The sequence below is a fragment of the Carassius gibelio genome, chromosome B3 (genome assembly GCF_023724105.1).
Source record: "Carassius gibelio isolate Cgi1373 ecotype wild population from Czech Republic chromosome B3, carGib1.2-hapl.c, whole genome shotgun sequence".
NCBI classification, from domain to species: domain Eukaryota; kingdom Metazoa; phylum Chordata; class Actinopteri; order Cypriniformes; family Cyprinidae; genus Carassius; species Carassius gibelio.
The window spans coordinates 17,682,236-17,707,622 of NC_068398.1; the positions used below are offsets into that span (position 1 = coordinate 17,682,236).

Consider the following 25,387-nt stretch of genomic DNA (forward strand, 5'->3'; position numbering starts at 1 on the left):
CTTTACAAGAATAATGGAAAATGTGACCGACAACAGAAAAACAGGGTTTGAAAATGTCACCTGATTTTCAAGAATTGCTTTTATTCGCTTTGGCTTCTTAGTCTATATTGGGGCTTGCACAATCTGCTTCTCTGAGATGAAACTGCAAACTTCCTCCTGTGGTGAATCACATTCGTGTCGAGACCCCTGTGGAGGAAACCTGCCCCTTGTTCAGAGAATGTCACCTCTAGTCTCACTTTAGTCCACCAACACCTGCACCTTTTTCAGAGGGCTTTATTCAGATATGAGTGGTGTTTGAAACCACAAAGTGATAAACACTGCATTTGGGGAAAAATAACTTGCAATACTTTTACCAGAAACGAGAGGATGTGTGAGGAAATGTGTGGGTTTTTAAAATGTTTGTCAGAACAATTGCACAGTCAATGCTGTCCAAATTTATTATATTGTACCTGGGAAATGTCATGCAGTTGTCATCATTTCAAAAAGTATTTTCTGGAAAACAACATCAAAGATTTGCTGTAATGTTTACTTAGAGTGACTGGAAACATGTAGACAGTGACAGGTTTTGGTTTTAACAGCATATGAAGTAATGGTGTGTAGGCCTATTGCAGTTTTTCTCAGTTGTTAAAAAACAGCAACAACCAAAATCTCAAATCAAAATGACATTTCACAAGTTCCAAACCAACAACTTGATTGGTTCTCACCAGGCGAACTCTTGTGAGAACAACAGTATATATATAGGCTATGGGAAGTTTCTTAGTGGTAGTTCGTCATGTGTTATTACTCTAAATAAAGTCCTTCAAATTATAAACATCAACGTTTATAAATTAAAAAAATAATTACATTTATTAATATTTGCTGGCCTGAAACGATTGATATTTGTATATTAGATTTTTGCTATTTCATAATTGTTTTATAAAGGTTTTATAATTTTGCTTTTACTACTTTTTTTAACTAGCCTATATAAAATTATGTGGAAAATATATATAGTATATATAAATCCCAATTCATGTCCATGTTATTTGTGTAGTACCACTCCAGCTCGAGCGTCAAGCCTCCAGGTGTGTAGTCTTGCCTCTATAAGGCGGAGTTATCTGCAGGTGTGGGTCTGTGTGGGTGGACAGGTAAAGCTGAAGGTGAATGGGAGTTTAGTTCTTAGCGATTTAGTTGGTTTAGCATAAGAACGATTTAAATACATAGCTTACATTTTGGTCGTAGTACACGTGCTTTGCGGAGAGCCGGAGAGAAGTTATACGCGGCGATCGATCAAATTTCAGATGTTGCAATCTCAAACACGGACCTAAAAGACTAAAGTCGAATTTCCACGGATAAAAAGGAGCACACGAACATGAAGAAATCATATTCTGGTGAGTAGCCTACAGGACCACCGAGAGTTTCATGCCCACGACATTTGCTCTTATAAAATAGCTGTGATCTAATCATTATGCAAAAGTGAAAGCAAACTTGAAAAGTTCTTTTACGCATGATATACTCTTTTCATATAACAGTGAATTTACACTTAGGCTAAACAATAGCCTACGTATACGAATTATTAGAGGGGACAATCAAATTTAGGCCTAGTAGGTCTATTTAACCGACTGATAACGACTAACAAAAAAAATTCAAATAACTAAAATTTCTATCTGCTATAGTTTGGTTTGTGTGCTCTGTATTTCCATCAGGGTGAGTCAGATAGCCTTACTGGCTATTTTTGTAGATAAATATGTGCAATACTTTCTCACAAACATTTAGAGTCTTACACAACTATTTAACCGATGGATTCTTTTCTTAAGAATGCCATGTTTAGCATTTTTAAATTAGCCTATAACATGACTTTTATGGTGTTCCACTATTCTAAAAGAACGTTCGCTTTTTTTTTTTTTTTGGCTCGTCATGTGTGTGCCAAATACCAGTTAAGTCTTTTTTTATTTTTGGTTATATGTAAATATAATGATTTATCAACACGAACCGCCCAAACCGCCCAAACTGACCGCAATGGCGTGCAAGCATCATGCTGTTGTTATGGATACTTCCTCTTGCAAACGGTGTTCGTTAGCGTCTTTTTGGGTCTATTTTGGCCTGTTTTGGTCATTTAAAATATGCACACTGACTAAACTTGTAGGGTACCCTAATGCAATTATTTACAGAAACGTTTGATATCCCACCCCTCTCCCAAATTTAAAAAAAAAAGAAAGCATAAGACCCCCATCTTCCAGGGGTTAACTGACACCACCAAATCCACCATATTGTTCACATTTTCAAATGTATTTATATATTAGTATTCTAATAATCATAATCATTTTTGTAATAATTACTTTTCCTGAACTTGAATACAGCTAATCACAATGAGATTGATGCTTTGTATTTTAATTTTGGGAAGTCACTCTTGGTTACACCCCAGAAGAAAAAAGACTCGGAAGAAAATGTTTGCGGTGATTGCAGCAACTCATTTGTGCATCTATCCATTTGTGCTTAATGGACATCCTAGACTTTTAGACATCATGTAATAAAGAACATTAATTTCTTGTCCCCAAAGCTTTACCCACACTATTTCCTCTTCGTTGTGCAACAGAGCCTGCGGCGCAGCATAGAGCCCTTCCATTGAGAACAGACGCATGTTTCTTTCCTATAATCTGGATGCATAAGCCGAACTCTGTGTACACAATGATTTTGCAGGAATGTAGTGTTTCCTCAGGCCTGCCAAAGTCATTGTCACAGCACACCCAACTCCTAGCACACACATGTTGGATCATGTAATCAGTCCTTTTTCTCTTTCCTTCTCTGGCAGCACACAGCGTATGTGATCTCATTCAGAGAATATCCCTCAAGTACAACCTTGGCCTCCACGGCAAGAACAATGGTGCTTAAAGAGACAGATCAAACATGTAAATTCTGTCAACATTTACTCAGCGTCATGTCATTCCAAACCTGTAAGACATTCTTCAAAGTCTTATTATCAGTTTTGCAGAAGAAAGTCATGCAGATCCAGAACGACGTGAGTGATTATGATTTCATTGAGTGAACTATCTCTTTAAGATCATACGTTTCATTGATTTACGTATTTCTGAGAACACACAACACTTTGAATTGCGTGCACATGTGTGTACATTTGTCGTGTGAAACACCCTGAGCACTTGAGGTAAATCAGTAACTCACAATGAGAAGCAATCAAACGTCAGCACAACAAGACTCCGCTAGACAAGTTCACGCATAGACGGCGTAAATCACACAGATCGTTTATTAACCATGACACACTGTCAGCTCTTTCTGCCACAGTTTAATGCTTGGATGATCTTCTGATTCCTGAACCGTTATGAGTCATTTTGCTCCTCTATTTTGTTTATTGGAAACCATTAATAAGCTCATCTGTGAAAACCAAATTACTGCATGTTGGATTGCATGCTGCACTGTCCATGTGGACATGCTAAAAAATGTCTCTCATGTCTCATCTGGAAGTGAATCATTTTGAGCAGATGAATGAATCTCTTTGTTAATCTTTTATTTTGAATCCTTGCCCAACAGAGCTTACTGAGGCAATAGAGACTCTGCACTATAGCACTTTTTTTTTTTATCAGTATCTGGCTCCTTTTCCTTCACTGCCTCCCTCCCCTTTCCTGACCTGCCCTGTCATCATAGTGGAGCTGACAGGTGAGTCAGCGGCAACACAAATCTCCTGTGAAATTAACCCACGCCGAGAGTGCTTTGAAATTCTTCTTTGCTGCGGAGGCATGTGGACTTGGAGGGTTGATCACAGTCATTTTCAGTACCATGTCACACATTTCACTTGAGCTAAAATGTCTCCTTTGACAGCACTCGACTTGACACTGAAATTGACAGATGGTCTTTTCCTGCCTCCTCCAAGTCTCCCTGCTTGTGTCTTCATCACTCAAGACTGTTAGTTTAGTGATTACCGAATGCGGACAGAGGAATGTCACGGATTGATAATGTGCACTTCACCTCACAGGGTGTGTGTGGCTAAGAATCAGACAAGGAGTTAAAGATTATCTACTGGCACTATCACATCCTGCTATGCATCCTGCTAAGCTATGCATTTTTGCTAGCGTCACCACATAGAACTGCAAAAATAATGACTGTATTCGAACAAACTTCCCAAACACTTCCGTGCCTGTCATTGGTTAGTCAAGCATATAGCCCCGCCCCAAACTCACACCATTGGTTGAGTAGGTGTTGCTATGTCAGGCTTGTCGGAATGTTTTGATAGCGCCACAGATTTGGAGTGTTTACATTTTTCAGGGGAATCAACCTTCATTTTTTTACTTTTGCAGTAGTTGTTAGTTGGATAAACATTTTAAAAGATAAACTGACACGATTAAGCTTTAAAGATCAGATTTAATTTAACTGAAGACACTAAGAGTCTCTCTTTACTAAGCCTAAACCTTTTCTGTTCTTGATGTGTCAGTTTTCATTAGAGTGCTAGTCTATGGAGGAAACAAAGTGCATGATTTTATTATTTCTTTTTCATTTTTAATCTTTCTTTTTATTCTTTCATATTTTTTGTCAAACAATGAGTAGTGTTTGAAACATGTAATCACAATAATAGTGATTTAAAAATTAAACTAATATTTTCCTTCATATAGAATAAAACAATAAACATAAACAGTTAGCATTAGTACATTAGAAACTTTGTAAAAGTCGATTTTTTTATGTTTTATACCTGTATATATGAGTAATGCAACCTTTAAAGTATATTAGTTTAATTAAGCTTAATTTCTGCCTTCTCAGTTTAAGTGAAATCAATGTGGTACTACAGTTATAACTAACAGTAATAAAATGTTTAATATAAAATCACTGACCACTTTATTAGGTACACCTTGCTAGTACCGGGTTAGACCCCCTTTTGCCTTCAGACCTGCCTTAATTCTTTGAGGCATAGATTCAACAAGGTGTTGGAAACATTCCTGTCCACCACATCCCAAATCTGCTCTATTGGATTGGGATCTGATGAATGTGGAGTCCATTTGAGGAAAGTGAACTCATTGTCATGTTCAAGAAACTAGACTGAGATGATCTGAGCTTTGTGACGTGGTGCATTATCCTGCTGGAAGAAGCCATCAGAAGATGGGTACACTGAAGTCATAAAGGGATGGACATGGTCAGCAACAATACTCAGGCTGTGGTGTTTAAACGATGCTCACCATTACACCACCAGCAATACTCAGACCAGCCCGCCTGGCACCAACAACCATTCCACGTTCACTTAAATCCCCTTCCTTCCCCATTCTGATGCTCGGTTTGAACTTCAGGAAGTCGTCTTCACCACATCTAGATGCCTGAATTGCTTCAATGTAATTTGCTGATTATCAATTTGTGTTACCAAGCAATTGAACAGGTGTACAAAATAGATTTTAATAATTATATTACAAAATGGCATGAATAAATAAAGACTGTTGTTGTAAAATGAAAAGTGGTGGGCCACAGTGCATGTGATGCAACGTACATTTGAGCGTATGTATTTAGCAATGCTGGCCTGTTCAGTCATGTCCCAGTGTGCAGAGACCCCTCATATTTACACAGAAAACAACTCAAACGATCTCACCCTTTCACTCTCTCTAGTGAGTCAATAAAACCGAGGACATTTTCAGGCAGTTCATAACACACACATTCATTTTGCCAGCTTGTCAGTCACAGTCATGTATGAACTCAGCCCAAAGTCAGTTTTTAATTTAATATATATAGTGTTACGTGATATACACTGTGTAACTGGTACATTATTTCTGTCACTCAGCCTTTTACTGTCATTGTGTGAATACTTCCTGTAACTTAGCCTGTGACGTGGTGCATGATTTTATCTTTAGACTTGCTGTATTTGGTTTGATAGGGCTTGACAGAAAAAAAGCTGTAATGTTATTTTGGTCTGTGAATGTAAGAAAACAATGGATTACTATCTAAACCAGCATATAGACGGAGTTTATAATGCAAAATGAACTCAAAGAGGAGATTACATACTGAAAAAGGTTAGGTGGTCTATGTGGTAAACCAAAGAACTGAATGTTGCTCTGGGCTTGATTTATTTAGTCTGAACTGGCAAAGTTCCTCTTAATCATTCCTCTGTTTCTCTCAGCCTAATGTTATCTGTTAGATTTGCATTACCATCTCTATGTTTGCGTGACTGATGTTGTTATACTGGTGACGCAAGCCCCTAACAAGTGTCTCTGGATGCATTGAGGTTAATCTTTTAAAGACATTCCTGTTGATGTTTTATTGGTGTCAAAACATTCAACCGCATAACATTTACTGTATTCCTCTGCAGGAAGAGTGAACTGACTCAGCGTTTCACCACAGAGTTTCAGGAAAGAACTGTCAGGGATTTGCCAGAAATGATGAATATACCTGCACATCTCAGTGGAAACAAATTAGAGTTTCGTCACCTGTGAATCGCAATAATTGTTTTGCTTGAAGGGACCAGCGCAGAGCTGGTTCATTTTTTCCTATGATAACAGCACACAGGAAATTCACACATTTAAAGCCTTTGGTTTTTTTTTTACTTCTTTGTATCAGCAAATCTCTGACCTGTAAGAACGTGCATTTTCACTGACACAGATAGCGGCTTATCTCTGTGATAAATTCAGAGAAAACAGCAGACAGTTGCGTCAAACCCTCTTCAGTTGTGGAAACTTTTATGAACAAATAATGTTTTTTTTTTGTTTATGTTATATAACGTAATTGATTCTTGTATGTAAGCGGTTCTCAATTCCAGTCCTTGCGACCCCCTGCTCTGCACATTTATGTATGACGTAGTAGTTATGTGTCTCTTTGTTTACACCTGATTCAGATAATCAGCTCATTAGAAGTGAGCTCTGCATGAACTGTGTTCCCATTGACATGGTCCCTACACAGTGTTCATTACTTCCTGCCCCCTGAGTAGGGGAAATCTGTTGTAGTTTACTTCACTTCTAAACATTCATTCACTGATTTGTGCTGCGCAAGATCTTCACAAACAGACAAGTGTGACATCATATACCTCTGTAAATAAATACAATTTAAATTCACGTCTCGCACACTTCAATGAACTTTCAATGGAACATATCCATTCGCTTCGATCTGGAATCATGGTGGAATATCTTGTGATGTCCACTTCGCAGGGCACATACGTTCGAATAGATCAAACATCTGAAGCCATAAGAGAAACATACAAAATGTGCAGTCAGGGGGGCGCGAAGACTGGAATTGAGAACCGCTGTTGTAAGCCTATGTATTAAACTGTTCTGTGATCTAATGGTTTAGTGGCCTGTGTTGAGGTTTATGATGATGGGGAAAAATTTCGATGTTTTCTGTAAACTTGCTTGAAGGAGAATTGTACACATCTGAACCTTTTTATTTGCTTTCTAACCCTAATGTTTAGAGAGTCAGACTTGTAAACCAAAGGTTGTGGTTTTGAGTCTCAGGTCCAGCAGGATTTTTGGTGGGTTGAGTGAATAACCAGCGCTCTCTTCCACCTTCAATACCACGACTGAGGTGAGACCCTTGAGAGAGCCAAGCAATATGGCTGCCCACTTCTCTGGGTTTGTGTTCACTACTGTGTGTGTGCACTTGGATGGGTTAAATGCAGAGCACACTTTCTGAGTATGGAACATCATATTTGACCACAAACTTTTACTTAAAAAAAAATCTGTTTTAAGAATAATGGATCATAACAGTTCCATGTTTTGTTCTTAGTTCAGTATCAGAATGAGGATGCTTGAGACCCCATTTCATCTCTAAAAATCAGAAAACAAACCAACATTTTTATACATTGTGATATTATTTTCATGGGAACCATGATCCATAATGCATCTGGACCTTTCCCATGCAGGATAAATTCATTCAGGATAAATTAAAGGCATTGTTACAAGTGGTATTATAATTACATTTTGATCTTAATTGATATCTGATACTTAAACACCCTCCTGGTGATCTTAAGGGTTTTCGTGGCAGCACAGATGTGTTTGTGACCCATCTGACTTGATTTTTCAAACACATGCGGCACATAATTGAGTGGGCTGAGCTTCATTACTTTGATGTCTGTTCCCAACACATCTGCTTTCCTCTGCTCCATTTCTTCTGGACACTGTGTCCTATACATCTTGCACTATATCCTTCCTCCTATAATCAGATCATTCTGAAAAGTGTTTCTGTTATGTCTTCTGTGTTGACAGGCATTGCGAGGTCCACCAGCGGCAAGCTGAGGAGGCCAGAGAGAGGAGAGGCAACAAGTCCTACTGGTACTGGTTCTAGTAAGTGTTCACATTCAAACAAAAGGTTGCTGTTGTTCGTTATTGTGATAGACAGATCAATGGTTGTCCAAAAAGCTGTGCATCCAATCAAACTGTACATTATTTCGGTAGAAGAAGCCAAAAAATTAGGTAGATGCTATCCTGGACAAGTTATGTGACAAGAAACCATGTACAATCCTATCCCCCCAAAAAAAGATAAGAAAAGAAAAAAAACAAACATTAGATTAGATTTTTTTTAAACTACATAAGATTTAGCAAGGATTACCATGGTTTATTTTGTGTGGTGAATTATTGGCAGATGAAAATGCATTCAATGTAAATATAATGTAAAAGACATTTGAAAACCATGTTGTTCATTTTATTAGCTATAATTGTAAATATAAAAAATATTATTAACTATTACAACTATTATTAATAACAAAAAAAACAATAATAATAATTTACTTTTATTTTTATTTTTATTAGGCATTGCTAAAAGCATTCGCTGCATCAGACATTAGGCTCTGAATTATGATTGACATTGCTTGTACACCAAAGGCATTTACAGTAGTTTCACATTCATAATCCTGTTTGTTGCTAAAAAATAACATATATTAATTAATTATATTAATCTGTACATATTTTATCTTAAAAAGTGATTGTTGAAAAAATCTTGCATCGTTGTGTATGACTGTTGAAAGTTAAATCAACAAAAAAGTCATTAACAACTTTTGAGTTGATTTCAAACAACTGTACGATAAATAATTTTGGTATCATGTTGGATTGCCAACTGCTGTCCAGTGAAATACGGACATATAGAGCCAACAGAGAACATGTCATACTGGTTAATAATAAATAGATCCACATGTGTGTTTTTGTAAAGAGTAATTGAGTTTAGTGTGTCTAGGGGGACCATGGTTACAGCAGCTGTCTGTTTCTGTGCAAGAAGGTTAAATATATCTAGAGAGAGAGAAAACCACAAAGAGCAGCACAGTTGTTGTGCATCTGTTGGTGCAGTTTTGGAAGCGTTCTCTCTCACAGTGGACAAAGCAAATGACTTCTGATGTTTACATTTATGGATATGTGTTTTTGCACATATGTGGTTGACTGATCATTCACACCTTGCTCTCGTGTCTGTGTGTGTGTGTCTGTGTGTGTGTGTGTGTGTGTGGGGTGATATCTCACCACTGAAGCATCCTCTCACAGCGGGAAGCGCAGTCTGCTTTTGCACTGTCAGCACGTCTGCATATGGGGGCTGGTTGAAGATCCAGAGATCTGCTTTGACAAACTTCACAAACAAAGCATACACATGAACACATGTTCACAAATGACGCACACAGGAGAAAGAATGCTAATTAAAGCAAATGTTTGTTTGTGTGCTGTCCAGGCGGTCTCACATTTAATGCCCCACTTTTTCTCTTACATAAAACAGAAAACTGTTTTCCTCACACTATGGGTGTGTGTGTGTGTGTGTGTGTGTGTGTGTGTGTGTGTGTGGTTAAAGGTATGTGCATGTGCATGTATGTTTTGGTGTGTTATATATGCAACCCTGGACCACAAAACCAGTCATAAGTAGCACATGTGTTTCTGAAATAGGCCAAAATATATTATATGGGTCAAAATTATTGATATTTATTTTATGCCAAAAATCATTAGGAGTTAAAGTCCATGAAGATATTTTGTAAATTTCCTACCGTAAATATATCAAAACGTAATTTTTGATTTGATTTGATTGATTTTAAATATGCAGTGCTATAAGAACTTAATTTGGACATCTTTAAAGACAATTTAGTTTTTCCATTTTTAAAACACTTATTACACATATGTCACATGTAATATATATATTTTATATTATATGAATATGAATATTGTATATAAATATATTATGTTTATTAGAACTTTAAACACATTTTCTGCATGACCATATTTTACATCCTTAATCTTACCCAATACCTAACATTAAAAACTACCTAATTAACTATGAATAAGCAGCAAATGTATTTATTTATAGGAATCTGAGGCAGAAGTCATAGTTAATGGTTTGTTATTAGTGAGAATTGGACCTTAAGGTGTGATATGATATAGTGTTCCTGTAGCTCAAGTGGTAGAGCGTTGTGTTAGAAAGCGCAAGGTTGGGGGTTCGATTCCCAGGGAACACATGTCAGGAGAAACTTGTTAGCCTGAATGCATTGTAAGTTGCTTTGGATAGAAGCGTCTGCATTAATTACATTTTATATATATATATATGTATGTATTTTTGCATAGCAAATTTGACCAGGGAAGACAATTGTGATGGTGAGATTATAAGTTTCTCTGACATATTAACTCTTAAATGGCCTACATTTACGGTTTTAAGAATATGTATCGTTTGCACTGACTTTTGGTCACTGACTTGCTGTAGAAAATGTCAACATGTTCTGTCTTTATGTCACAAATATGACATTGTTGTTGGTTAGAAAGTACATCCTGGCGTCTGTTAGTCAAAACAGAGTCCAAATGACTGCTTAAGAGATATCCTTGAAGTCCTTGATAGATAGTCTTGCGCTTAAATGGCTTAAACTGACTTTAATGCTTAAACTGTTCAAGACTTAAAACAAGTGAGAATGATAAAACTTTCTTGAGGAAGCAGCGCTGACCCTATCATTCAGACAGTTTTTGGGGTTAAGAAGACACATAGTGGGGCTGAAGTCTAAAAAGGGTTTAGGACTGTCGCTGGTATGGTGTGCCTAATTAGAATGAAACAAATATTATTTAGTATTTAGTAATATTAGTTTCTGAGAGCAACATGCTATCACGTGGCTGGATTCCTGACACAGCTAACTATAAATCATCTTACACTGTCAATAACCGTGACTGATACTCAAGCTAGCACTGCACTAACTGTCGGGTCGACTGATTAGCAGTGGGACTAATCAGACTGCCCCCTAGGTGAAGGCTAAAGATTTGCTAACTCGTATTTATCAATAGGCTACTCGAGGGTATGCCTCTGAATTAACAGATGCTTTTTTAAGATCATTATTTTGTTTATTTGGTGTTATAGAACATGTCAACATGCTTTAATGTTCAAAAAACACATTATTTTTCAAATACTGTACATTATTGTAGGTCCTCTATGCTCCGCCTCTCTCAAACCTGTGGCTTTCTACAAAGTCCCTCCTTCTGACAAGCACAGTCTGCTCTGATTGGCCAACTGACCCGGTGCATTGTGATTGGCCGATCACTGCAAGCACTCGTGGGAAATGTAACACCCCTTTCCATAATCACGAGCTTCATCTTTGAAAATAAATGTAAAGACAGTTAATCATGCCCTTAGTTTTACAGTTAGTTCAAGTTCGAAAGAGGAACAGAGTCGGTGACAGACACAGTGACGAAGCTTGTGTGTGTTTGCAGTACACAAGCCACGGACAGTTAAGACAGCTGACTCCACTGTGTGACCCTCTCTCTCTCTCTCACACACACACACACACGCACACACAAACAATGATAGCCAGAACTGAAATTGACAGCAGTCAAAAGAGCCCACACATGTTATTGCTGACAGGATACCACAGTCAGTAAGGCAAAGATAAAAAACCCCCATCATATTATCTGTCAGAAACCTTATCAATGCTGTCAAAACAGTACCATATAACACTAGTGCAGAGATCTGTAGAAAGTTACAGAATAAAAAAAAAAAAGAAGCCGAACACGACATGAAAAGCTATTTCATTGATTATTGTAGATACATTTTCACAAAGTCATGCTAACAACATTCATAAGAGCACTAGTCAAAGTTATCATCTAGCAATGATTATTAATGAAAACTATAACAGTTATAATCCTATGAACTGATGAATGAATAATAAACAACTGTGCACCCCATATGATATAATTTAACAATGCTCATTCCTCCAAAATAGAAAAAAAAACATATTTCACAAACATCTACATCTAAGATCTACATGTCTGTCTCTTTTAAAGAGTTTAATGTGTATGGGGGGTTATTATAGCACGCTTCTTAAAGGGGTCATTAGATGTCCATTTTCCACAAACTGATATGATTCTTTATGGTCTTAATGAAAAGTCTGTAACATAGTTTGGTTAAAATTTCTCAGTGGTAGTGTAAAGAATACCTTTTTAACCATGTCAAAAACAGCTCTTTTCAGAGCAAGCCGTTTGTAGCATTTTCCTTTAAATGTTAATGAGCTCTGCTGACCCCGCCTCTCTCTTCCCAGCTGCTCTCAGAGAGATTGTTTACTTTAGCCGCATTCATCGTGAAACTTGCTAATAACCACATTATTAGGAAAGGTGATTAGCAAAGATTCATTAAAAAACCTTTAGGTAGATCAGGGCACATTCCCTTCAAAAAAATACATAATCGACTGCATCTTCAGCTGCTCACATGTCGGCAGTAAATGACGACTGCTATGTTCATTATTACATCCAACAACAAAACACCCCAGTTGTTTAGGACTCATTCTTGTCTACATTTGCTCCGATGGTTAAACAACGGCGGACTGATAATTGCTCACTCAGGGCGGGTCTAAGGTAAGACGCCAGTCCAGTCTGTGCTGAAATGCTACTGTCAATCAAACTATCGTAGGAGGAGCCACACAGACAGACATCTGAGATCGACTCGATTTGAGAAAGGGGTGAAGATTGTAGTAGGTTAAAAAAAAAGCTCTGGGTGGATTTTTATCATTATATGGTGGTTGTGTACACATAGTGCCAACACACATTTCAGTTTTACATTTTACATTTACAACATCTAAAAGTGCATTTAGCATCTGATGACCCCTTTAACCCTGCCCCAGACCTCACTAATTTTCAAACCCTGGCTACAGACAGAAATCTGTGTGAATACAGGAAACTCCAGCAAATGTTAATATTAAATAATTTTCTGTATTGATTTTGTACAGGTGCTTTGCCCATATATATTAAATTCTGCATTTGTGTTTTAGGATCGAAGGAAATGTCCTTAAATTTAACTGAAAATGTACTGATAATTTTTCTGCGAGTAGATGATCCTTTTTTTTTTTTTTCTATGAATTCTTCCCATCACTGATTATTTTTTTACTATTACTATTTACTGCTCAAGCCTTGTAATCCCAATTCTGATGATTTTTAACAGAACGGTTGATCTGTAAGCTCTTCTGAATGAATATGCTGCTAGCAAAGCCTGTAGCTACAGTAAGACTGTGACTCAACCTCCATTTGAGGTCTATGAAATGTCATGTGTTTGGGAATTTAAGGCTGTGAGTCCGGCAGTGAGTGTAGATATATTAACTCTCTCATAGAGGCAGTATTGTTCCTGTGTAAAGAGGCATGAGGACAGAATGCTTTACAAATCACTACTTATCACTACTAGCACAAGATATCTGTATATTGACATTTATTGATCAACTTTATTGAATTTGCTTTATTTTCTGTATTATATACATTGATATGGATATTATTGATAAATAGCTAATTTAACTCGAGCTCAATATATGTATATATCATTTTTGCTATACATTTCTGAGTCTGGCGTGCCTGATCTAGGCCGACGTACTTCTTCACATGTATTTAGGCTTGTCTCCCAGCTGTCTGCTCGCCAGACGACCCTGTAACCCCCCAGAAGAAGAAGCCAAAGGTCAGTCCCACTTCCTGAACAAAGATCATCCTGAATCCAAGTGCTTTCAGACAGGGGTCTGCATTCACTCTCGTTGAGCAACACAAAGGAAAACTCAGGAATCTGTGTTGTGTGTCTTGGCCATACTTGAAATTAGGAGCGGCAAGTGGCGTATGGAAATGTTTGTCTACGGTTCGAGTCAATGTTCAGATGTTTGTTTTCGATCACAGGGGCGTGGTGTCAGTCACGTCTATCTCCTCGGCCCTTTCTCTCGTGACTCACCAGAGCCCTGAAGAAAATCAGAGGGCAGTCCAGGATTCCTCAAGCTGCCGAGAGGAGATATTTTGGGAAGAAACGCTCATATCACATGGCCTTGGGTTTCCATCTAGCACACAATGCTGCCTCAGTGTCGGAGGACACAGAGAGAGAGCCTTCGGGACAGACAGACACAAAACAGAGGACAATAAAAGCAAAAGATCAAAAACGCTCCATATGATCAGCACATGGGCATGCCGTAATTCTGCATCCGCTCATTATTACGGCACACGGAAGACATTAAATCAAGAAGATTGGGGTAGAGTTAAAGAGAGAGAAGGAGAGAGAGAGGGAGGGAAAAGCCTAAGGAGAGTGAGCGAAAGCAAACAAGGAGGAGAAAGCGCTGGGAGAGAAAGAGGAAGTCCAACAAAAAAGGTTGGAAGAGAGACAGGCTACATGTGGCAGAGGAAGGTGTGCGTTTAGCCATGGAGGGGGACAGAATCGCAGGTAAGAGACCGGCACACCACCATCGAGGCGCTTTTTAAAAAGATTCTCCCATGCTGGAGCCTTTTTTTTACACTCTTTTCACTTGCTCTATAAGATTTCAGTTAGACTGTTTTTGCTTTAGCTGGGATCTGTGACTTGTGTCGGATGCCGAAACTTGCGTCTTCACACGTCTTGTGGTTTAAATTGAATTCATTGAGCTTCTTTTATGACTTTTCCACCAGACAGAGCATTTACGCTGTACTACTTTTGTCCCTGGTGGCGTTGGTGCTGTAGAGCAGCGTACGTTTGTAAGTTTTTCCGTTGGCAGGGCTGGATTTTCCATAGGCTTTGACTGGAAGAGGGAACCCGCTCATCAGGCTGAGACAACAGCCAATAAATAGAGCTGTGTGTGTGGAAGAAATGCTCTGTATCAGTGCTGTGGTGTACTCTGCACTGTCAGCACACAGGCTTTTTGTAAATGTGTCAGAGACTCTGAGAGCTTCTAGGCCAGGAAATAACAGTGCTGTGCTTCAGCTGTACAGAAAAAAAAGTTAATACAGTATATAATACAAGCCTTTATCCTTTATCTGAGTTGACACACCTGGTACCCTGACAGAGAGCCAGTTCCAGGATAAATACATGAGGAATGACCATCATGATCTCCATGTGCTCACAGCACAAGGTCCCAGATCACTTCTGAGATAGTTAGATAGTTAGACAGTCCAGGTGGGTCTTTAATGGATTTAGCAGGAACCGGGAAAGAGAAACAAATCTTAATAGAAATCAGGTGGATTTTGAATGTTAAATGTGGTTCTAGCACACATATATATTGTATGTTTAAAGATAATGTATAGTGTATGAGATGCATCAAAAATAAACACTAAATTTATTAGCAGACACCTTTATCAAAAGTGACTTAAATACAGGAACTAGGCCAATACCACAGAGCCAACAATATTTATAGTGTATGATGCAAGGTTTATTAAAAAGAAACACGCTAGAGTAGAGGTGAAATTCAAAGATGACAATTGTGTGTGTGTGTGTGTGTGTGTATAAGTGCCTTTGTTTAAGGTTGTGGAGTGGTTAAGTGCCTGCAGAAGAGATGTGTCTTCAGCCACTTTTTGGAAAGTTATTAGGCCGATCATTTGACCAGAGAGGAGCAGAAAGGGTGAATGTTTTGGAAGGTGACTGAGGTGCTTGCTGTGATGGAATTGTAAAATTTTAGAGGCATGCAAATTTTACGATTTCTGTATAATAATGTGATTAAAATGACTGCAACTATACATTTATCTACATATTATATTTTTATTTTGTCAGGATATGGTAAGGTTGAGGGGTCAAAAATATCTCTAAAACAGTGAAATATTATAGTACAGTATAGCAGGGATTTGTGATGATTTTTACATTTCTAAATCTTCGTATAGATAAATACTTTGTTTTATATTATGTCATTAGTCACATTTTGTGCATTGTAGTGTATACCAATCCTTTTTTATGTTTAAACATTGCATGAATATCTACTAATGAGATTAGGCTGGACAAAGAATAGTCTTTACAAAAAATGGACACACCCATTGTACAGTTTTGATAATTCCATTGAACTTTTTTCTTAGTGGAAATCTAGCAAGTAGTGTAAGAGCAGAGCTGAATGAACAAATTAATTTAGAACATTGAATCAGGGCTGTGTAGACGGATGGACAGAATGAAAGAGAGAGAGACTAGAGGAATGGAAAACAGGAAGTGGTGAATAAGAGAAACAGTTTAAGAATGCACCTTAGTCTGGATAAATGCTTTTTAATTGAACAAAGGCATAAGGGCCGTTTAAATGGTTCTCAGTGTCTCAGCGTCTTAGGTCACATCAGGTTTTGTCCAATGCAGTTTTCATGGACAACATGGATGAAAGACTGACGGAGGACATAAAATAAAAAAAAAACACATCTGCGCTGATGACAATGTGTAATGACAGGAATATTCAGGACTATATACAGCTTTCCAAGTGACCATAATGCATGACCAAAATGTATTTGTTTAACCCAAGCTAAAAAATAATAATGTGCATTTGATCAGATTTAACTGCGGTACAAGATTATGAGATGTATTATCTGAATGCTTGGCCAAAGAAATGTCTTTAATCTAGATTTAAACAGAGAGGGTTTGTCTGTACCTTCAGGAAGTCTGCTATTCCAGAGTGACTCCAACATTTTCAGGAAGGCTAGTCCAGAGTTTGGGAGCCAAATGCAACAAATCTTTACCTCCTTAGTTGACTTTATTTTGTGACATTAGGAAGCATGATGGATCGTAGCGTGGTAGAAGACTAAACGCAGGAACTAAACCATTAAGGGTCTCATAGTTAATTATTTTGTAACTGATAGGAAAAGTAACAGATAGCCAGTGCAGAGACTGTAAAATTGGGGTAATATGATCAAATTTTCTTAACCTGCTAAGGATTCTAGTTGCTGCATTTTAGATTACCTGTAGTTAGTTTATCAAAGATGGAGGACAACCATCTAGAAGTGTATTACAATAGTTCAGTCTAGAGGTCATGAATGTATACTAGCTTTTCTGCATCAGAAACAGGAAACATTTTCGTAGCTTTGCAAAGTTTCTAAAAAGGAAGAATGGTGTTTTTGTAACATGGGAAATATGGTTTTCAAAAGACAAATTGCTGTCTAATATAACACCCAGATTTTTGAATGTAGAGGAAGTAACAGTACATCCGTCTAGTTGCAAATTGTTTCTTTGTTTCTGTGTACTGTGTTTTTTGCTCCAATATGTAATAAATTATTGGTCATCTTTTACATTTTTAACACACTCTGTTAGCTTAGATAATTTAGAAGTTGAATCTGGTTGACATATATAGTTGAGTATCATCAGCATAACATTGGAAACTAATCCCGTATTTTCTAAAAATATTACCAAGGGGCAACATGTATATGGAAAATAGCAGAGGACCTAGGACGGATCCTTGTGGCACTCCATATTTTACTGGTTATAATTGAGATGACTCCCCATTTAAATAAAGTGGTAGCGATCAGACAGATAGGATCTAAACCATTTTAGAGCCTGACCTTTAATACCTCTGAAGTTTTGTAATTGATCTAAGAGTATGTCATGATATATGGTGTTGAACGCAGCACTAAGATCTATAAAACTAGCAATGAGATGCAGCCCTGATCTGACGCGAGAAGCAGGTCATTTGTAATTTTAACAAGTGCAGTTTCTGTGCTATGGTGGAGTTTATAATATTGAGAAGCGGTTCTTCTGCTACAGGTAACAACTCTTTCAGTAATTTAGTGGGTACAGGATCTAATAAACATGTTGGTGGTTTAGATGCCATGATAAGTTTATTTATTTCTTTCTGTCTTATAGTTGTAAAGCACTGCAGTTTATCTTTGGCTTCAATGGATGAAACTGAAGTATTAAACACTGTAGAATCTTATCCCTTTTATCAGTGAAGAAATTCATTACTATTAAACTGTGATGGAATATTAAGATCGGTGTGGTGTCTGGTTATTTGTTAATCTGGATACTGTGCTAAATAAAAACCTTGAATTGTTTTGGTTACTTACAATGAGTTTGTGGATATGCTCTGCGCTAGCAGTTTTTAGAGCCTGTCTATAGCTGGACATACTGTTTTTCCACACAATTCTAAAAACTTCCAAGTTAGTTTTTCTCCATTTGCGTTCAAGACTACGAGTTTCTTTCTTGAGAGAGTGAGTATTACTGTTATACCATGGTACAGTATGTTTTTCTCTAACCTTTTTCAATTTGATGGGGCTACAGCTTCTAATGTATTAGAGAAAATAGTGCCCATGTTGCCAGTCATTTCGTCTAGTTCATTTGTGTTTATGGGTACACAGAGCAGTTGAGATAAATCAGGCAGGTTATTAGTGAATCTGTCTTTGGTGGCCGGGAAAATAGTTCTGCTCAGACGGTAACGCTGACTGAGACATATAGTTAATATCAGTGATACGCAGCATGCACAATACAAGAAAATAGTTGGTAACATCATCACTTTGAGGTACCATATCTATATCAGTAAGATCGATTCCATGTGATATATATAAATCTAGTGCATGAGTAAAATGATGAGTATATGATTAAAACATTTTGCTTGATTATTGGGTCAGTAAACGCAAGTCCTAATGCATCATTTGTATTATTAATGTGAATGTTAAAATCTCCGGAAATCAGCTCTTTATCAACGGTAACCAGAAGGTCGGAGAGGAAATCTGCAAATTCTTTTAGAAATCTATATACAGCCCTGGTGGTCTATACACAGTAGCGAGAGCAAGAGATACAATAGATTTCTTTTGTATATCTGAAAGTGTAACATTAAGCAGAAGAGATAAACCTGTATCCTGTTTTCTGGGTAACAATGAGAATATCACTATATATTGTTGCAACACCTCCAGTCTGACTGGGCTTATTCTTATAACAGTTAGGTGGAGTAGACTCATTAAGACCAATATAATGATTCCTTAAATACATGCACACACTTGTGTGACTTCCTCTAAAAGCAACAACATACTTTTACAACATTTTCCTTGATTGTGCATCACTTAACAGAAAACACCAGACTTCATGTCACAGTTGACCTTTGTGGCTTCCTTTCTTTTGTATTTTGATACAAGAAAGACGATAGTAGACAAAAGCAATGAACATAGTAAAGAATGACAGGGTTCACAGCCATTCATAAGACAAACAATAAAATAGGATGATGTGAATGATCTTTTCGAGGGATGGTGTCAGATCTAGTCTTATCTAAAAAAAACTGTACTTCTGCTGTATTTTGACTCACTAAACATGTTCTGTGTTGGTTAACGTTGTTATTTTACTCTCCCCTTCCCCTTTTTCATCATTTTTCAAGTATTTGCAGGACTACTATACACTTCTTAGTGATGACTCAATTGTGTCAGTGAATTATATTTTTAAATCAATTAATCAGAAAGAACCACCCAAAAAGAAAACCACATGTTTAATGATTGCACTTGCACAACAATCAGTGTCTGGCACATACAAAATGAAGACTGAACCTCTCATTTGTATTACTCTCAAGATCTTTGTTCTCAGTTTGCACTAAGAGACACATTTGAAGATACAGTTTTTCAAGAGACATAGTTTTCAAGTGTTTTTACTGGCAGCAAATCTCGGTCCAATTATACATATATATATATTATGTTTCATACAAAGACATATCTTATTTGTGATTTAACTCTGATTTTCAAAATTAAAGGGCCGCTAGAAGATCTAAATTTCAGGGCATGGAAACTTAAGTTAGAGCATGATGACATCATATCCTGTTGACCATATTTGTGTGTGTGACGTAACCGCACCTGTAGGGTAAACACGTCTCACACAGTACAGTCTGGTGCTGACCCTGCATTTCAATAGCATATATAGTATATGTTCATACTCTGAGGATATATAACTACATAAATATACTTTATCCTTTAATCCTATCATTTATTCTCTGAGTAAATTATAAATATACCAAGGGTGTTATACCTCGTGAACTATCGATCTCACTTTTCTGGCGTTGCCAGGCATTGTCAGCAGTCTCACATATTTGAAACATCATGAACTATATACTATATAGATATCCTTCACACAAGGTCAAAACAGGAAGTGAATTGAAGTAACAAGAACCTTCAGCAGGGCACCTTCTCTGTGCGCATGTAAAAATAGAAAGAAAGAAGATGGCCTTCCTGTTTATGTGCATAGAGATTATGCTAAAGTGCACAAGCATTTGGAAAGCTTTGATTGGGGTGTAATGTGAACGTTTAAATACTTGGCAACTTTGTAGCATACGTGTGTCTGTGTGTGTGAACTAAATAAAAAAAATCTGTTTCTTTACGTGTAAATAAAATTGGATTTAATTAAATTTGATTTTTTTTTTTTAAGTTGCTCTCAATATACAACTCAATACAGTGCCATCTGAAAACAAAGGTTACTGGTCCTTGCACATTCTACTGTTCGTCTACCTCACAGGCAAAGAAACACACTGAGAGAGTACATCTACATCAACTCCCTTAGTGTTAGTGAGTGACCTTCTCCACTCCAGATGTTCTGCTGCTGGAGAGTGTGATGGGGTCCTGGGAGATTCTGGTGATCTGAGGCAGTGTGTAAACATGCAGAGGCTCAGGGAGGAGGAGAAGGACACTGCAGCTACGCTTAAGCACTAAATTCACAGTTCCACAGACACTTCTGGAGAACTAGCAACACAAATGTAATGTAAATCACATGCTACTTACAGGTCCCACCTAAATGGAAGCCAATATTCAAGTGATTGTTTACGTTTTCCAGTGTCAGGGATCTCTCTCTCTCTCTCTCTCTCTCTCTCTCTCTCACACACACACACTCTCTCTCTCTCTCTCCCTCGTGGTATGTCGGTGTGGAATGAGTTATGGCTTCTAAAAGCATTTGTTTACAGAAGCCTCTTTCAGCCTGGTACAGCTCTCCACAACACATCATGTAAGATCTCACCGTCTGAAGGAGTTATGCCAGTGTTAATTATTTCATATCAGTTTTTACATGCAAGAGTTGGTGCTAGAATTGAGACTGACAAAACTCCACAACCGTTTGCTCGTATTGTGTGTGTGACAGCGACATCTAGTGGTAATTCTGCTTTGTTTAAGTTCATGAATGAAAAATTTCTGGGAATTTTTGCGTGTATGGCGGTGTGTAAATGTTGTCCAGAATTGTCACAGATGACAGTTTAATTACATAGCCAGCGTTTAAAAAAATAAGTTAGCTACATGCTACAAGCTAATTATCTATGCACTTCAAAAATGTGTTTTTTTTATGACTGTTCAGAAATACAGTAAAAAGCATTGTAAATAATATTGTGTATTTTCCAGTTAAAAGTAACTGTTAACTATTTGCTTATATTTTACATTTTTATGTATTGTGAAGTAAAAGCTGAATTTTCAGCATGATTGGCCTACTCTCATCTTCAGTGTCACATGATCCTTTAGAAATCATTCGCAATACTGATTTACTGCTTAAAAATTATTTTCATTATTATCAGTGTTGAAAACCATTGTTCTGCTTAATGTTTTGTGTGAAAACTGTTTTTGCAGTATACTTTGATGTATAGAAAGTTCAAAAGAACAGCATTTATTTTATGAATAAATTGTTTAATTATAAAAGTAAATGCGGCTTTTGATTAATTGAATGCATTCTTGCTGAATAAAAGTATTAACTTATTATTAAAAAAATAATCCTAACTCCTTAGGAGTTTGCTAAAAAAATGATCTATACAGTAGAATATTGTCAAATCATGAATATAACTAGAAAACAGGAGAAAAATAATAATAAGCAAATTAGTTTAGGATGTCTGGGTGTACATTACTTCATCAAATTAATATTCATGAGTCAGTCTGACAAGGTTAATCCATATGTGCCCTCTGAAGCTTTTCAGATTATTCCTATTCCTCTAACAGACTCTCTTCATTTCCTCCTTTACCGGATTTGTGTGGTGTGTGTGTGTATATGTGTGTTTGTATACAGAAGGCCTGATGTTTGCATTAGACAAGCCTGAAGAGCTGTGAAATCTGCTGTATGATTAGTCGCATACAGCTTGACTTTCCTGTTTTTGTAGACTCTAGCTCATGAAACTTCAGACCTCAGTGCAACACGTCACCCCCACATCCCACAGAATTCCCCAACAGTCATAGTGTTGCAAGCAGAGAGGTTTGCATTAAAAACCCAACAAACCAGACACTCGTCACCATATCTGCAGTTAGCAGATCGAATCTGTAAACAAAACCAGCTCTTCAACTGTAGCCAGAGCTGATGATGTCTGAATGAAATGAAAACGTGTTTAGCAGAAGGTGTGGGCAGAAACATAGCTCTGATGGAGTCTGTAGATGAGGTCACTGATTTAAGATACCCCGTGGCCTCAGCCCCGTCCTCCCCTCTGCTACGAGGAGCGCTGGTGGCCTCAGGCTCGAATTCAGGAAACTACTGGGGAAGCCGCAAGCGCAGATGTGCTCTCCTCGGGGATTGTGATGAAATATGTGCCGCCGCTGCCCTCCAGTTCTCGCACGGACCGCACTCTTCTGAACTTCTCTGCCCACGTCACCCAGTCTGACTGAGCTGAATCTAGAAATACTCACGTTATCTCTTCACCGATTGCAAAAGAGCCTAGTCTCGGCACGTTTGTGGGCGGGTTGGAAAGTAAAGTTTGAGCATTGTCTCAAATAACTCACGTTAGAAGCCAAGCACCTCGGTCAGAGAGAGAGAGAGAGAGAGAGAGAGAGAGAGAGAGGGAGGAGAGAGGGAAGGAGTGAGAGAGTGAAAGAGAGCGAGCGGGGGAGGGGGGTTGTCATCGGTTTCTCATTCTGAGGTCTGCTGCGTTCAGGGAGCTGGGGGAAGTGGGAAAAACTCAGTTGGTCCTTTAAGAAAGTCGTGGGCTTGGATCTGGGGACCGCTCCGAACGCTTTCTCTTTTTTCCTCCCCCCGTTACCTCCTAATTTGGGATTTGTTTGGGAGCTGGAGAGCACAAAGTCTGAGAGAGTTTCGCCTTGCTGAGAAAGCTCGCTTTGATCCCGCAGAGTCAGCTTCAGAATGTCTGATTCCAATGTCAATGCGCATTTGGAGGGAATTATCTCAGACTTTGAAGGTTTGTTTTTATTCCTCTTTATACGATTCTTTGTGGTTTAGAAAGAAAACGTAGAGTTTTAAAGTGCAAAACATTCATCAGAATCATCTGAAGTTGTTCTGTAACTTTTAAATCAGAGAGTTCACTTCAAAGGCAAACAGTCAGTATAAAGCTGAGTTATTGTCAATATCTTTATATTAGTGTGTGTGTCCCTGGAGTCTGTTTCTATAGCTTAGTGTGCTGTGGTTGTCACACAGGTCATGTGGCCGCCTAGTGATATGCATGTGTGTGTGTGTGTTTGTCGTACACAGTACGTGCTATTCACTCTTTTCTGTAGGCTGTACACACAAACAGTCATGCATGACAGGAAACGTCCTCACTGTGTAAACACAAAAGCAACTTTAACCGTGAGCACACTGACCATCATACCTGGCTGCCGTCCGTTCCTCCTGCTCACCTCCTCGAGCGTCACGTCTGTATTTCTGCTTTTAATTTTTTTTTAATTGGTGTGCTCCTGGCATTGATTTGCTCTGTCACCCCCCTTCCCCTCCCCCTCTCAACACCTCTCATCCAGCTGTGAGAGACCCTTACAAACACACACGCCTCTCATACACGAGACACATTCCCACTTGTCTGGATTTTTCGGTGTCATCACTTCTCGGAATGCGTTTTGTGCCGAATATCAGGAGGTTAGAGGACAAGGAACGGCATGCGGGTCAGGGCAGGGTGGTCTTCATATGTCAGCTGATGACCCGGTTCACCCAGACAAGAGGCTTTAGCTGTGCACCGGGTCGCTGCTTCATGGATGTACACTCTGTCTCAGAGAGAAAGAGATACTTGAATGGATGAGAGAGGACAGACAGAAAAGAAGCCAGACAGTTTGCTCTGGCTTTGTGCTAAAACTTACAGACAAATGAAGGAGGAAATTCCACAGAAAGCGCAGAATTCTGCGGGTGCCGAAAATGGCAGGTTTGCCTGAGCTTCATCTCAATTTAGAAGTGTCTTTATAGACTTGAATGGAGCTGTGCTTTTCTGACAGAGCCAAACATTTGACTAAACGGAAAAAGGTCTTGTCCAAATTGCGGCATATTGTAACTAAGAACTGTTTACTTAGACAGGGAAAATTTCCGGGCCATATTGATAAGCGAATAATTATTTTTATGATATGGGTGATAATACATAGCTAATATCAAAATTCAATACTATTTCATCTATATAAATTAAAAATAAAGCAGAAAAACATTTTTTATATATATTTTGATATTAGTTATGTATTAACACTATAGGGAATTTAGGCATCATAACATTATAGTGTAAATTATAAAAGATGGATATTCGTTTAGAAATTTGCTAAAGATTACATTTCAGCAACAGTGTTAATACATTTTTAGTGCTTTTAAAGAATAGCTTGAGTTAAAAATAATAGAAATGAGCATAAACAATTCAATATAACACTTTGAACAATATGATATGCATGTTTCATTTTGGCAAATAGCAATATACTGATATATTATGAACCTCAAATAATATGTAAATGCTAAAACCAGAGTTAATCTGTTTTCTGGTATGAAAAAAAATAATTTAAAATAATTTAAAGGTGCAGCACTTTTTTTTTTTTTACATTTACAAAAAATGAAAAAAGCAACTAAACATGCAATTCTGCTTGTGGATATATGTGCACTTGCTACTAAGCCAGCAGCTCCAGTGAAAGCTTGCCAAATCAAGAGAGGGTTTTTTTTTCTTTCAGTTTTTTGAGTAGTATATTAACCAATACAGACACATTCAGTGTCATTTATAAGTAAACACTGGAGTGAGAGTGCTTGGATAATCAAGACAGATAGAAACACGTTTGTTTATGTTTTTTTTTTTTTCAGACTACAACAATTCTAGACCAAGTATTTATGTGTCTCTAAATGGGTCCTGTTGGAGTGCTCTGAATGACCTAAATTGGCATCTTTTGGTCATTTCATGGACACATGACAACTATTCCAGACTGGGACTCATTACATTGCTAACAAATCAGACATCGGGAGGGGAAAAGCGCTCTCATTATACTGCGACTAAACCACTTTTATGTTGTTGCATGTAAGGCTAAATGTTGTCTCTAAATTCATCATCAAGCGTGGCTATTTGCAGAGATTATAGGCAGGACTGACCACACTATAAAGAGAGGTATGCACTTTATAGTGTGGTTCTGTGCAACTTTTCCTGAGGGTGGGAAAAGCATCTCACAGCTGT

At 37.8% G+C, this 25,387-nt stretch overlaps 1 protein-coding gene across 3 annotated transcripts in view; it reads left to right on the forward strand.

Annotated features, from left to right (window-relative positions):
• Positions 1-1,096: 1,096 nt before the first annotated feature.
• The window catches only part of LOC127952922 (septin-9), a 36,368-nt gene continuing 12,077 nt past the window's right edge, over positions 1,097-25,387 (forward strand). Inside the window, exons 1-2 of one of the 3 annotated variants that reach the window (XM_052551825.1) lie at positions 1,097-1,367; positions 8,157-8,234. In XM_052551825.1, the coding sequence (XP_052407785.1) occupies positions 1,349-1,367; positions 8,157-8,234 (97 nt within the window). In that variant the 5' untranslated portion in view covers positions 1,097-1,348. Of the gene's footprint in view, positions 1,368-8,156; positions 8,235-14,030; positions 14,566-22,844; positions 23,171-25,387 lie in introns of those variants that run through there. The other 2 variants (XM_052551827.1, XM_052551826.1) reach the window with 2 other exon arrangements.